General features: G+C 42.7%; 1 protein-coding gene and 1 long non-coding RNA gene across 2 annotated transcripts; one reads left to right on the top strand and one right to left on the bottom strand.

Annotated features, from left to right (window-relative positions):
* Positions 1-1,758: 1,758 nt before the first annotated feature.
* Positions 1,759-2,766, bottom strand: LOC141920547 (uncharacterized). Its single transcript, XR_012622377.1, has 2 exons — positions 2,688-2,766; positions 1,759-2,494 (listed from the first exon to the last, which is right to left on the bottom strand). It is a non-coding gene; the product is annotated as an uncharacterized LOC141920547 (long non-coding RNA).
* RPL7 (ribosomal protein L7) lies at positions 2,730-10,139 on the top strand. Its single transcript, XM_074817448.1, has 7 exons — positions 2,730-2,872; positions 3,803-3,905; positions 4,379-4,545; positions 5,172-5,309; positions 5,674-5,783; positions 6,934-7,144; positions 10,075-10,139. The coding sequence occupies exons 1-6, from the start codon at positions 2,859-2,861 to the stop codon at positions 7,140-7,142; spliced, it is 741 nt and encodes a 246-aa protein (XP_074673549.1). The 5' UTR covers positions 2,730-2,858; the 3' UTR covers positions 7,143-7,144; positions 10,075-10,139.
* The last annotated feature ends 3,141 nt before the right edge of the window (positions 10,140-13,280 follow it).

The raw sequence follows: 13,280 nt of genomic DNA on the forward strand, positions 1-13,280 counted from the left end.
GTCCGCGCCGCTCCCGGCGGCTCCCAGCGGCCGGGGCTCGGCCGAAACCCGCCTCCCGGCGCGGGGGGGCGCGGACTACATGTCCCGGGGTGCGCAGCGCCTGCCCCCGCGGCGCCATCTCGAGGCAGCGGCGGCCGTGGGTGGGGGCGGGCGGCTCGGCGGGGTCGGTGCCCGCCGGCTTTGCGGGCCGGAGAGGAGCGGCGTGTCCGGGCAGGCCTGCAGCGGCCCGGCCGGTGCCGGAGCGTGGGTTGCAAGAGCACGGACGAGCGCGAAAGGTTCGTGCTCATGGGTGGAGACACACGGAAGCGGCCGGCGCCCAGGAGCCGCCGGGGTCTCCCCAGGTTCCCCGACCTGCCAGCCTCCCGTATCTCTGCGGAGCTGTGAGGAACTGCGGAACAAAACCCCGATGTTTTGGGGTTTTTCTTCTGGTCTGTCAGCCAAATAGAGAGGCTATTAATATCTAACCAACCACCGGTTGAAACGGGAAGTACCAGCACATGGGAAGTATTTTCTTCCGTGAGTTAACAGCTGCCGCCTCCTGTGGCTGGGCACCCTGCGGCCACCGGCCACCACCACCGGGTGCAGCCCGCTCCCCGGCACCCGCCGGCTCCAGCCGACGAGGAGTGGAGTGTGCCCCTGCGATTTCCCACACGCGGGTGGGCAGGACTCGTCCCACTGCCCGTCCACAGCCACGTGCCAAAGGGCACGATTTCTTCCCCGTGCAGCTGTCCATTTTCAGAAAAGTTGTTGGAACCTTGTGAATTCTGCCTCATGGACTAGAGCAGAAATTTGAGTTCAAAAGTTTTGGGAGAAAGTGTAGACAACCTCTTCCTTTGGCAGATACTGTAGGTGTTTTGTTGCACGTTTGCATGCTGATTCTAATTGCCCCCTTCTGTAATAGTTTTAATGAGATCGAGGGATACAAGCTTCTATATTAGCATAAAGTAATGCTCTTTTACAAAAAATTAACGTTGATATAGCTGCAACTCAAAACCAAAGCATTCTCAGTAATGCTCTTCAGTGCTACCAAGCACCTCTGCGTGCTGTCAACAGGCAACAAATAAAACTAGCAAATGCAGAGCTCGGCGTTTGTTATCCCCAGCCCATCTGCCTACACTTTTTTTATACTGGATAATTCTTTGCTACTCCGAGTTCTACTAATTTCCCTTCTTCCTGTGCATATGCAATGATGCATCAGGGCTGGTGCCTCCTTGGGTGATTTTAAGAGGACAGGTAGGTGTTCACAGGATCAGGGCTCAGAGCCACCATCAGTAGCCTTGAGCAGCCTTCCCAATAAAAAGCCGCTGTCCTAGCATGGGCAGCTCTGCCGGCAGCACAGCTTCCCGAACCGTCATCCCTTCTCTAGCTACGCAAGTATTCTTTTTGTACGGTGAGCTGAAATGAAAGCCAACCTAATAAAAACAGACTGACACAAACGGAGCCCATGGTTCCCATTTCCCCACGCATCCCGGAGAAGGATCCCACAGGTGCAATGGATGGGACGACCCAGGCGCGGGTGAGCAGGGCGGCAGCCCTCGCAGTCAGCCGAGGGCCATGCTCCTTCAGCGGGGCTCCATCCGCTGCAGAGATGGAAACGCTCCTGGGAGCCCGGGCCTCTCCTGATGGAGCACTTTGGTCCCCGGGGATGTGCGGAAGGAGCACGGTTGTGCATCACTAACGGGGCTCGGCCTTGCCTCGGTCTTCCTTCCGCTCCCCTCACCCTCCTGACGTGCGGAAACAAACTCTACAACTCGGAGAGAGTTATAAAGCAGGTATGTTTATTCCAGCCGGGGTGCAAGGGGATTTCTCCACAAAGCTTGCACACAGTCTCTGGCAAGTAGCCAAATATTTATTACACCAAAACACACATATTCATTAGGAAAGGCCGGGTTATTACAATTAGGTCAGGGGATAGGCGTGATTATTATAATTACTTCGTTGATGGTCAAGGGGAGAAGTACGTGGTCCTCCTCACAGTGTCCGCTCTTTCCAGGGCATGCGCTGTGAAGCAAAGTCCAGGTTGTCTTCTTCCTAAATCGGCGAGATCATCCTCCCTAGACAGCATCTCTGAGTCCTTTTGTTCAAGTTTAAGTTTGCCTAAGTGCCCTTTGAGGGCTTTGAGTGAGTGCCCATTGAGGGCTTTGAGTCTGCTATCAGTGAGTTGTCTTTTTAATTCATACCCCAGGGTTACCTGCTACTTTTTATCATAGCCAATCCCCAAACTATCTGGGTAAGCTACACTGAATCCACAAAACAGTCTGGGCAAGCAGGATTCTTAGGCAACGTTCAGAAATCGTCATATGCTTTTATAAGTAAATAATTTACAGGGAAAGTGGACATTTCTCTGTATCACCCCAGGCTGCCAGGTTGTCGGTGGGAATGTAGCTGAGGAGGGCGGCGGCAGGAGCGGCGATTCCCCGCTCTCGGCCTCCATCCCCGCCTCGGTGCTGAAAGCGCCGGGCGGGAGGCGGCGTCCCGCAGGCTTTCCGTACAGCTTTTAAGGAAAAATAAATGGAATTGGGGAAATCCCGCGTTACAGAAGATGCTTGGCAGCCCCACCGCCGCAGGGCACGTTTTCAGCCTCCCGCGGGGAAGGCCGGGCTTAACGGAGGAGGGGCTCCCGCCCGGCCTGAGATACAGCCGGTCCCGGTCCCGCCAGGCGGAGGGCGGCTCCCCGGCGCTCTTACCTCAGGCACTCGCCGGCCACCTCGGCGCCTCCACCCGCCCCCCCCTCCGTCAGGCACCGCTGCGGACGCCCAAACCCGGGGTCCTGCTGGCGCCCAGGGCCCTGCCTGCGCAGGCAGATGGGTTAAGTCGGCCCTGCGCATGCGCCCGCCCTCTCTCTTCCGGCGCTGATCATGGCGGAGAAGGAGTAAGTGGTTGTCCCACCCCGGGATAATCCGCCGCCATCGGTGGATGCGGTGGTGTCTCCTCTCTGTCCTCGCTACCGCCGTGCTCCCTTCTGCCCCTCCCCGGTCACCAGGTCTCCACCGGTGACGCGGGAGAGGGGACGAGCGGCCTAGGGCTGGGAGCGACGGGAGGGTAGGGCCCAGCGCGGCAGGGATGCAGCTACCGCCGGTCCTGTCGCTTCCGCAGGCAGCGGTTGCTGTTCCGCCGGCCCTCGGTGAGGTGGGGGAGGGAGAGCTGGCCCCCAAGCGCCTCTTTTACGGGTGAGGGACCTGGGGCGGCAGAGTTCCTCCAGGTCTGGCGGGCGGGCCGTCAGTACCGCGCGGGAGTGCGCGGAGAGGTGCGCGGCTTGAGAGAGTCCTAATCGGGTACCTAACAGGGTAGGAGCTCGCCTGGATAATTATGGGTCTATAAACACTGGTCTTGCAAGCTTTGTCACATCTAAGAGTTTAAAATCTGAGTGAGTTTAAAGTCTTGTGAAATAAACTTTAGAATACTGCCAAACTAGTATTTCTCTTAAAGTACTTGTTGAAAGGTGTATTAATCTGAAAGTGATGTGCTCGAAACAGACTTTGTTTTACTATAAATTGGACTGTAGCAAAGTAGGGCAAAACCGTCTTGTTATTCAAGTGGTCTCGGTCTTTGTGGTTGTGTGCAGCTCGTCAGCTGCTCTGTTGGATTTCCTTGTCAAGTATGATATTTGTTCATGCTTCATTGGGGCTTGGTAACAGTGGGAATGTGAAGGATGCCTTAATGAACTGGTTTTAGGCAGTGAGGCCTGCATATGCATTGTGTTAAGAGTTTGCATTGATGTTTGTCATGTGTCACTTTTAAAGCCAAATTTTTTCATACCGGCTAAAAGAGGGATTTTTTTTTTTTTTCTCTTTTCATTTAGAGCAAAGAAGGTGCCATCTGTACCGGAAAGCCTGCTGAAAAAGCGGCAGGCTTATGCAGCTATAAAAGCCAAACGTCAGAAGAAGATGTTGGCTATAAAAAAGGTGAATATTTTATGACTCCTTAAGTTGAATTGGTTATCTGTTGCAGTATCAGCTACTATTGCTGATGTAGCACAGTACAGAAGTTTGCAGGATTTAGGTCTAGCACGTTGATACTTTTTTTAATGTCTTTCACTGAAATATGCTTTTTTTGGTCAATAACCAGTTCTGGGCAGAGTAAGGGCAAAGTGTATAGTTGTCTATAAGATTAAAGTTACTACAAGGTAAGAGGTTATATCCTTTGTGAGCGTAAGCTTGATGCATGATAACGTTGTTCAAGATAAAGCAGCACCGCGGTGTAACAGTCTTCCAGATTCTCTAGAATATCAGAATGATTCTGAATTCCGTGACATGGGCAGATGGTCCTTTTATCTGTTTTATTTGTGAGAAGTTCTAGATATGCTACGTTATTTGTAGGTGATTTTCATGTGTTGAAAGGCATTATGTAATCTTAAGTAATTTTCAACTGATTTCAGTTCCGTAAGGCACAAAGAAAACTCATCTATGCAAGAGCCCAAGCTTACCACAAGGAGTACAGGCACATGTATAGGCAGGAAATTCGTATGGCCAGGATGGCTCGAAAAGCTGGCAATTACTACGTTCCAGCGGAACCGAAACTGGCATTTGTGATCAGGATAAGAGGGTAAGATAGAATACAGATGTAAACAATTTTATGTTCAAATGTTATTTGTCTGTTTTGAGGGCTTAAATATGCAGATCAAGCCTTCCACTGATGGATTGGAAAGCTGTTGGCACTTTGTTGTACATTTAATCAAGTTCAAAATCGTTATGCTGGCTATGTCTACCGTATTTAGGAAGCCCTGATCTCTAAGAAGAAGGCAAGGCAAAAAATAATACGTGCAGACGGTTGTTCTGTTTCACCGTAATCTTGATAAAATTACATGCCGGTATTCCCTAACATTCTGTTAAGGTTTGTTTGAAGGGTTTGTTTAACTCTCCTTTGGTAAAGTATAGAAAACTACGAAAAGGTGTGATTGGAAATTACGTTCAGGAGAGCACAAAGTTAGTTCTAAACTGTTTTCAGTAATAAGCGTTAGCTTAATTCTTTTCATGGAAATAGATCTGTCTTAACTTACTACCTCTACATGTATTTCAGTATTAAATAATTTACTAAGCTTGCTTTGTGTAATTGGTAAAATAGTGATGTGTTTCATATTGGAACAATACTATTGTGTTGGGTTTTTTTAACTTGATACTTAGAGTTTTCTGGGATGTAGTTAATTGAGGCTTTTTTCCTGTGTTCTCTAGTACCAATGGTGTCAGTCCTAAGGTCCGCAAGGTGTTGCAGCTGCTTCGCTTGCGTCAGATTTTTAATGGCACATTTGTAAAACTCAACAAAGCTTCCATCAACATGTTGCGGATTGTTGAACCCTATATTGCATGGGGGTGAGTAATATGGCCGATTTTATCAAATCGGGGTGCAAATGTAGAGCGCCCTTTGCGTTTTGCTACACTAGACTTGCATGTTTCCCTTATGTTAAAAATGTTTTTTTCTTCTGTGTGCTTTCCCTGCTTTGAATTGAAAACATGATTAAGGTAGTGCTTTAAAAGGTAATGCTAGAGATGATTACACTCTCATTTTAGTGTTCTTGGGAACTTGTGTAAGTTTTGCTTCTCTGTTGCTCTTGTATTTACATTTGGGACATGCTGAAATGATCTTACACTGTTACGGAAGTTTCTTCTGGGGGTATTAACTAGGAATGTGGTTTGCAAAGACTTAAAATTCTCTTTCTTTACATGACTGTTTCAGTTATCCCAATCTGAAGTCTGTGCATGAATTGATCTACAAGCGTGGTTATGGCAAGATCAACAAGCAGCGCATTGCTCTTACTGATAATTCCCTGATTCAGAAGCGCCTTGGTAAATACTGCTTCATTTAACAAAAGAAGAAACCAGCTTGTTGCATTTGGATGACTAGTGTGAAGCTGGATAACTGTCCTTATTTGTCTCTGGTGAATAGAATAGTAGTGATTGGTTAATAATCTCACTTCTGTCTGAATAGCTTAATACAGAGCAAGCTGGAAGTAACTTTTTTATAAAGTATTGGAAACCAGTGTAAAGAATCAAATTGTAGCATTTTAAATTCCTAGCTTTAAAGGTAAACTCCTTGACCTTTAATAGGTCAGTAGATCTTTCAGTAATGAAGAGGTGCTGCAGATCTACTGAACAGGAAGGAAGGTTATCATGCATAGATTTGAAGTTTCAAAATTAATATTAGACGTTGTATGTGTCTTAGACCTTCATGATCTGGTAAACAGACTTTCTAAACTACCTGTCAGAAGAACTAGCTAGTAAAAGTGATATTTAGGAAAACCAAAGTGTAGAGGTCAGTTGTCAGGAAATAGACTGCTCTGGTCAGGCTTCTTCTTTTCCAGTTGTGCCACGAATGCAAGCAAACACTGACGTCTCACTTTTGGTGCTTGATTGTGTATCACTTCAAATTAGACTGTTTCATGTTTGTTCCTTTTGCAGTGTGAGAGATAATGAGATTCTGAAGGTACAAGTATTATGCTATAATCACTTTCCTTTTTAGTGTTGTATTTTACGAGCAGTTAACTCATAACATGTCACTGAAGACTCTGAAAAGGCATTAAGGAAACATGCTATTGCATTATTCAACAGCATAAGTATTTCAGTGAATTTCCCTGAGCTGCACATAACTACTGTTTAAGTGTATGTAATCTAGCTTTTCTTCAAAGAACACCATCTATTTTCCTAAGATTTACTAAGTGAGATTTGTTTTTCTGTTGTTCATCACTGCTGGCTACAAATATTCAACAGTTGAAGCTGCTGCCTCTTGCCAAATGTAACAAATAATGTTGAGTTGGCTGCAGCTAATCCGTTTTAATTGGAAAAGTCAGTCATTGGGTGTTGTGACAGAGTGGGTGCTTTCTGACTTCCTGAAGTTTATCAAAATAAGTAGGTACGACAATAATAACTTGATAATTCTCAGCTTGTTGCTGACCAGTGGCTCTGTAGCCTTTCTGAAAACAATGTTTCTGAATTTTAGGAAAGCTTGGCATCATCTGCATGGAAGATGTGATCCATGAAATTTACACTGTTGGCAAGAACTTCAAAGTTGTGAACAACTTCCTTTGGCCCTTCAAGTTATCATCTCCTCGGGGTGGAATGAAGAAGAAAACGATCCACTTTGTAGAAGGTGGAGATGCTGGTAACAGAGAAGATCAGATCAACAGACTCATAAGGAGAATGAACTAAGGGTGAGATATTACCAAGGTTTAATACTATCCACTGTTCCATCTCTGCTGTGTAGGCTGCTGCCATTTTTGGTTGAATGTTAGGTTTAATACATATTCACTCATGTTTGGGTGGTACCTACAGTATAAAGCTACTTGGACAATACAGTATTCTGATTTTTTTTTTAAAGTCTTAATAAAGCTTAAACATTTGTGAAGAAATTAAATCTTCATTAATGGCTGATATGTTTAGGAAGTATAAACATTACCAGTAACTTATTTTTCATTTACCAGTAACTTGTCTTAAAACCTTGTTTAGCTTTTATGATGGGAAGCTAAAATTTTCAGCTCTTGTTAATGAATTCTTAATATGATCCAAGTCTTGTGATTGCAAGTACAGTGTGTTTTCAGTTTGTCTTATTTCTGCTATAAAAGCCTGTTTAGGTCTGGGGGAAATACCATTTAGACCATTTTAATGATCTGAATTTTCAGCTTGTTCAAGCTTCAAACGGATTCAATTCAAGCTTTCATGTTAACATGGCCAAGATGCTCATTTTGAAAGACTTAATTTGCTCATTTGAATACTCTATCCTTCAGAAATGGGAAGGTTTATTAACACTGAAAGCAGTTTGACAGTGACAACTGAGTCCTGGAGTTAGTATCTAGTTCAAACAATCAGTCTTATCTATTGTTGTCACTCTGCTCTTCCTGCTTTTATGAGAAATCTGCCATTCAAAGCTAAAACTGCTTTTTCAGAGTTCTTGTACTTCCCATTTCTTTTTCCACCTTTTTTTATACACTAAACTAGCTCTGGTGTTGCCCATATTTTATTTTCAGTCAAGGATAAATGCCTTTTTGTTGTGACAGATATGCTGGAATTTAAGAAAACTGCATTGTGTTAGTATGCTTGGAAATAATAACCGGCAAAGACCCAATTAATCCCCAAACCAATTTCTCCAAAGGCAGGAACGTTTGTTGGTTTGTTTTTGGTTTTTTGGCGTGTTTTTGTTTGTTTGGTTTGGTGGTTCTTAGAAATAAGATGTGCAGTTTTCTTAAGAATTCTAACTTCCAGATGGTTGGTTAATAGTGCATAATGTTGTAACTTTACAGTTTAAAACAGGTGCAGTTGCTGTTTGGATGAGTTCTCAGAAAATAAATTTTCTGAAGGGAGGGGAGTCTCTCTCTTTTTTTTTTTTTTAAGCCTTTTAAAAATGTTTTTATAGCCAACAAGGTATAGCAAGTTGAGCTCATTGAGATCTGCTGTCTGTCTGGGGAGCTAAAGGAGACCTATGAAATACATGTCTATTTGACTGACAGCTTTTTGTCTTGAAGCTGTTTTGTAGGCTGTTCTTCCTCAGTTTCCAGTCCCCCAGGCTTCTCAAATGTTGCTTTGTTGTCTCCATCTGTGAAGCAGCAGAGTTTTAAAGCACTGGTTACATGGCACATGGAAACTTGCACTTCAGGAAAGCAGTTGGTTACTGGGGGACTGGTCCTTGTAAAGCTTTTTAGCTCAACTGTGGGAGAAGTGGGTAACTTTGAGAAGCAGAACTGCTGTAATGTTTGGAGCCTGGGGTGATGCTGTGTTACTCATACTAGCATTCTTGTAGAAATTTTGCTGTTGGTGGCACAAACTGTTCCAAGTTCAGAACAGGCAGATGTTTCCCTTGAGTTAGTGGCATGAGGCTTCGTAACCAAGGCTGAGCAAAACTATTTTCACTTTATGCTCCTATCTGGTTTCTAAGCATAAGATGGAAACTGCTGTGTTTAATTGAAACCCTGCAGCTTTTCTGTCAGCGTAGATCCTTTCTCCTCCACCTTTACTGACACATCAGAAGTATACTGGTGTTTTGAGGAGTTTTCAGAAGCCTTCCTACAGGAGGGAAACTTCTAGTTCACTGTTACCTGTGAGGAGTAGTATATTGGCAGAGAAACTAGGGATATTCAGCTGGTTGCTTGTGTTTTTCATTGGATTTCTAGCTCAGCATCCTATGTAAGTAGCAGATGTCAGGGCTTTACTCCAGCTTTCAATTCAGGAAGTGACCTTGCAGTTTCTTATTTTATGCTTATAAGTAGTTAGTTGTTCTGCTTGGATTGCAAACAAATGTACCTCTGGTGGAAAGCTAAGATAACTGATTGGTCTCTCCTATTCCTGCTATTTTCCTGCTGTTCTGAATAGAGTGCATATTTGAAATACAAATAACGTACATGTAGAAAACAGAAGAATGTTGCAGCTTCTACTGAGGTAATGGGCAACTAGAGCAGTAGGTTCAGATGAGGTATTGGCAGTACTCGTAAGTACTGTCATTCTAAAGGGCCATTTTTTCTGAAGATGAGTACTTATTCCTCTTCCCTTATATGTAGTGGTTTTCTGCTCTTTGTCTTCTTACTGTTTAAGTGCTAGTCTCAAATAATAAAAAAAAAGACTTCTAGTACTGATTCCTTCATACAGATTGGAAAAAAAGAGCATAGTACTTTGATACCGAATTTTGACAATTCAGTTTTGGCAAGATACTGAATTTCCTTAGCTTGCAAACAAACTTTACAAGAACTGATCTCAAGTCTGCTTTTTGCTTTTGTTTTTGTATGTAAACAGTCCCTGAAATGTGCTGAAAATAGTTACTGCAGCAAAAGTCAGAGTTTGCGCAATGCCTCAGTATGTCTTTAAATACCAAGTTCCCCCCCAGCTATGCTTTTAGAAAAATAGGTACCACTAGTTCAAGGTAGAAATGTTTATCCTGTTAGTTCTGGCACTTGAAATCTGTGTTTTGAGTGAAGAGATGTTAATGTAGAGGTTAGTTACTGTGTACAAGACTATTGAAGTCTTAAATCCAGTGGAATAAAATTAGTATTTTCAGCCCAAATTATAAACTGTAGAAATCTATTAATTCTTTGGGTGGCCAAAGTAGTTTCAGACCTACACATGTCTAATGATAGTTTTTTTTTCTCCCTTTCAGATTCAGATGCCCAGCTGCAATCTTTCAAAATCTGGTCTGTTAATAAAACCATCGTGCACAAAACAGCGTGTTGTCTTGATTGGTCTCTTTTTGTGATCCTTTTCTCTAGTGGTGGTGGTTGCCAAGTTGACTTTGGAGTAACCTGTTTCAGAGCACCGTATATAGTTTGGATTAGCAGTATATAGATAATACTGTTTCACCTTCATTTGAAGGAGGAAAATTTGAAAGGATTCATACAGGCAACAGATGAGTTTTTGAGTGGTAACAATTGTCATTTACTGTACTTTTAATCGCAACAAAAATAAACTGAGCTGTATGGTGTTGAGTGGACAGGATTCCTACTTAGTTGTAGTGCACCAGAAATCTGCGTGGGGAAGGTGTTTCTACATGAAGAAGATGCAAGGGTAGATAGGTTCTTAATGTGTTAAGATCCTGATTTTAAGATCTTCATAATTACTTTCAGCTCTGAACATCTTCAGGTATTTTTTACTAAAGGAAACATTAAATACTTTACAAAATGGCACATTATTTTCCACATTCTAGATAATTACTTGGCTTTACATAATTTGTGGTGTTTTATTTCAGGTACTATAGAAGTGGGGACTGCAGGATTCATGAGGGTATGGACAGTTATGAACAGTTGTTGCTAATGTGTAGGTCCAGCAGAGTACAGATTAGAAACCCAGGGATCTGTAAAACGCATAACTGCTTGCATTCAAACATTCTCATCTTGCGAGCACTTCACTGAAGGAGCCTTAGCCTGCGGAGATGTTTGGTACAACAGATCAGTAAGTCACGTCTGCTCTGACGGAAATGCTTTTTTTGGTTACAGGCAAGCTGTATTTACATACTTACGACTGAAGGATGTCCATTTAGAAATCACTGGCATCGATTATTTTTTTCCAGTTTGTGCAGAAAGGCATTTCTGCACTTTAACTAAAACGTCTTAACAGCAATGCTAGTTTATTGAAGCTTGTCAAAAGCTGGTTTTGTTTTTAAGTAACCTGGGAAATTATGATAGTGGCTTAACCTGAATACAGTTTCCTATTCCTCTATTGTGAGCTCCAAAGTCTAGTAACACAGCTGCTTGTGTCTAAATATGAAAATACCAACACCTTTGTCCATTTAAGCTAATAACTGCACTAAATCAGAAGAACTTAACAGTTCCTTACAGCTATTCAGTGCAAGTAATTAGACTACTGATAACGTGCTTGAAAAGGTTTTAATGAGTGAATGAGATGGAAACCATAAAAGTACTTCATTTGTTAGGCATCTTGATAAAGTAGTAAGCAGTATGATTTACAAGGGAAAAAAAAAATCATAAATTGCTGGATGAAGGGGAAGAATCTTGCAGTGAAAATTTATTATAATCACTTTGCACTCTTAATAGGAAACCTCAATTCTCATCCTGATTTTGTAAGAGTATAGTTTGAGTCCTTTCAGCTTAAAACTGCACTAGTGGCCTATGAAACTCAGATACTGGGGAGATATACCTGAAGAGTTTTGTTGACTTCAGTACCCTTGTTTGTTTCAATTGGTAGAGTTCTTCCATTACTTTGCTACAAGGTGTAAGAGACTGAAATGTTTGACTTGTACACATGTTCTAGTATATTCTTAACAGAAAAGCATTTCATGGATATAATGAAGCCATACAAATGGATAGCAAAATTTGTATAATAGCTATAGAGAATGAAAGGCTTAACTCTTGAAGTTCTTCAGTGCTGTAGGACCTTGTTTGTCTGGTAAGAATGCCTTGTAGGACCCAAATTCTGTTCAAAGGAATACATACACTAAAGTGTTGGTGAGGAGAAAGTTAATTTGGTTTTCATGGTACTTGAGCAACTCATTTTTTCTTACCTGCCTCTGAAATGCACTTTCAGATAACAGCTGCAAGATGTTAATATATAGTATGGGAACTAATATTAAAGCGTAGCTGTGTTTAAGCCAGTAATCCTGCGTAGTTGGTCACCTTTCATACTAGCATAGCTTTCAGGATTTAGTACTGCTCTTCAGGCATGTCCCATAGTAGGCAATTAGAGAAACAGCTCATGATCCAATGGTTAAGGTCAGAATTTGCACTGGAAATGCATGAATAGTAAATTTTAGAGCATTTATGAGGTAATTTGAGTTAAAAATGTAGCTGATGAAGACAATCACTTGGTCCCTAAACAGTAAGTAGTGCAGATCTGTTGTCAACATTATGATAAAGTTCAGGTTCTCGCAAACTTATTTTCTCACTGTCCATAGCTGCCAGCAGCTGACACATTCTGGAATAAAATTTTTATGATCTCTTACCCTCTTTCAGAATGACCGACATCTTCCTCCTTTTCCTCAGAACTGAAGCCAGAAGCTTTACCTAATAGCTATTGGAGAAGCAACGGGAGACTGTTTGAAAGGCTAACAACTCAAATTTTTCAGGCATGCTAAGGCTTATAGGCTCTACACCTAATTGGTATTCCTTTCTTTGCTGGTGTCCAGCTCATACAGCCTCTTTCACTATCACCAAGTGTAAAGTCATACATCTGGAAACAGAATGGGAGCCCATCCCAAGAATCAGTGTTTTGAGAGAAAGTTAGGAGGCGTGATGGATAGTCAGCTGAACATAAGCTCCCACTTGGCCAAATGCAATTCTTGGATGCATTAAAAAGGGAATATCAAATGGTATGGGGGAGGTAATACTACTTTTGTTCCAGTAGTGCTTACACTAGTGCCAAATGCAGTATCCAGTTCTTGTGCCAAAAATCAAGCACATGCCTTATAATACTCTGAGAGCTTACTTTAAAGGCAGACATGGTTACGAAATCAGTATCTACCTATAATTACCTCCATGGAGAAAAGTAGTTTGATAATAGAGAATTCTTTGATCTCACAAAGCTATAATAGGATGAAATGTCTATTGAAGCCAGATTATTTTTGGCTTTAAGCAAACAGTTTTAATGGAACATAATTAGACACTGGAACACTTAACCAGTGCTGTGCCAGATTCTTTGTCAATGGTCATTTCTAAATTGAGGTTTGGGGTTTCTTCTTCCTTTATAGCATGTGCTATGCTTCTATGAGTTTTGAGGGCAGTCCTGGTTACACAGCAGAAGTTACTAAATGCAGGCTCTTAAGGTACTCGAGGGACACAAGTTAGAGCCTTGTTTTAAGATGTCTGGCCACCCAGAGTGAAATTCAGAACGGGGATGGTGGGTATTATGTGCTTC

The sequence above is a fragment of the Strix aluco genome, chromosome 1 (genome assembly GCF_031877795.1).
Source record: "Strix aluco isolate bStrAlu1 chromosome 1, bStrAlu1.hap1, whole genome shotgun sequence".
Taxonomy (NCBI): Eukaryota; Metazoa; Chordata; class Aves; order Strigiformes; family Strigidae; genus Strix; species Strix aluco.

What these genes read in the sequence shown, in the direction of transcription:
- RPL7 (XM_074817448.1), top strand. An exon ending in AGATGTTGGCTATAAAAAAG is followed by an intron (nt 3,906 to 4,378) that starts GTGAATATTTTA and finishes AACTGATTTCAG; the next exon opens with TTCCGTAAGGCACAAAGAAA. An exon ending in TTTGTGATCAGGATAAGAGG is followed by an intron (nt 4,546 to 5,171) that starts GTAAGATAGAAT and finishes TGTGTTCTCTAG; the next exon opens with TACCAATGGTGTCAGTCCTA.